This window comes from Pterocles gutturalis, unplaced genomic scaffold, assembly GCF_000699245.1.
Source record: "Pterocles gutturalis isolate BGI_N339 unplaced genomic scaffold, ASM69924v1 scaffold4543, whole genome shotgun sequence".
Lineage (NCBI taxonomy): Eukaryota > Metazoa > Chordata > Aves > Pterocliformes > Pteroclidae > Pterocles > Pterocles gutturalis.
The window spans coordinates 2,087-2,401 of NW_010120205.1; the positions used below are offsets into that span (position 1 = coordinate 2,087).

Genomic DNA, 315 nt, shown 5'->3' on the forward strand with positions numbered 1-315 from the left:
TGCCCCACATGGACTTCCAGAGCCAGGTGAGCACCTTCCTCCTTCCCAGAGCTTGTGGAGCCCCAGCTTCATCGCACAGCCCCTGTCCCCACAAACTCTGTGCCCCGCGCAGATGATCAGAGCAGCCCCGGGGTGGCCCAGGGGATGGGGGGGCACAGGGCTGCAGGATGAGCTGGTGGCAAAAGTGGTCTTGTGGGGAGGAAGGGAGAGGAAGGTGGGGGAGATGTTCAGCTGGATGCATGGGGCTGCCTCCCCCATTGCAGTGCTGGTGGGAGGGCTGGAGGTCTGCCCCATGCTCCAGCTCAGCCCCTCTTT

At 64.1% G+C, this 315-nt stretch overlaps 1 protein-coding gene across 1 annotated transcript in view; it reads left to right on the plus strand.

Moving 5' to 3' along the window:
• Nucleotides 1-315, plus strand: part of LOC104464161 (lysyl oxidase homolog 4-like) — a gene marked incomplete at both ends in the record, with an annotated part of 2,578 nt that overhangs the window by 2,079 nt on the left and 184 nt on the right. Inside the window, one exon of the mRNA XM_010076798.1 lies at nucleotides 6-30. Within this exon, the coding sequence (XP_010075100.1) occupies nucleotides 6-30 (25 nt within the window). The remainder of the gene's footprint in view (nucleotides 1-5; nucleotides 31-315) is intronic.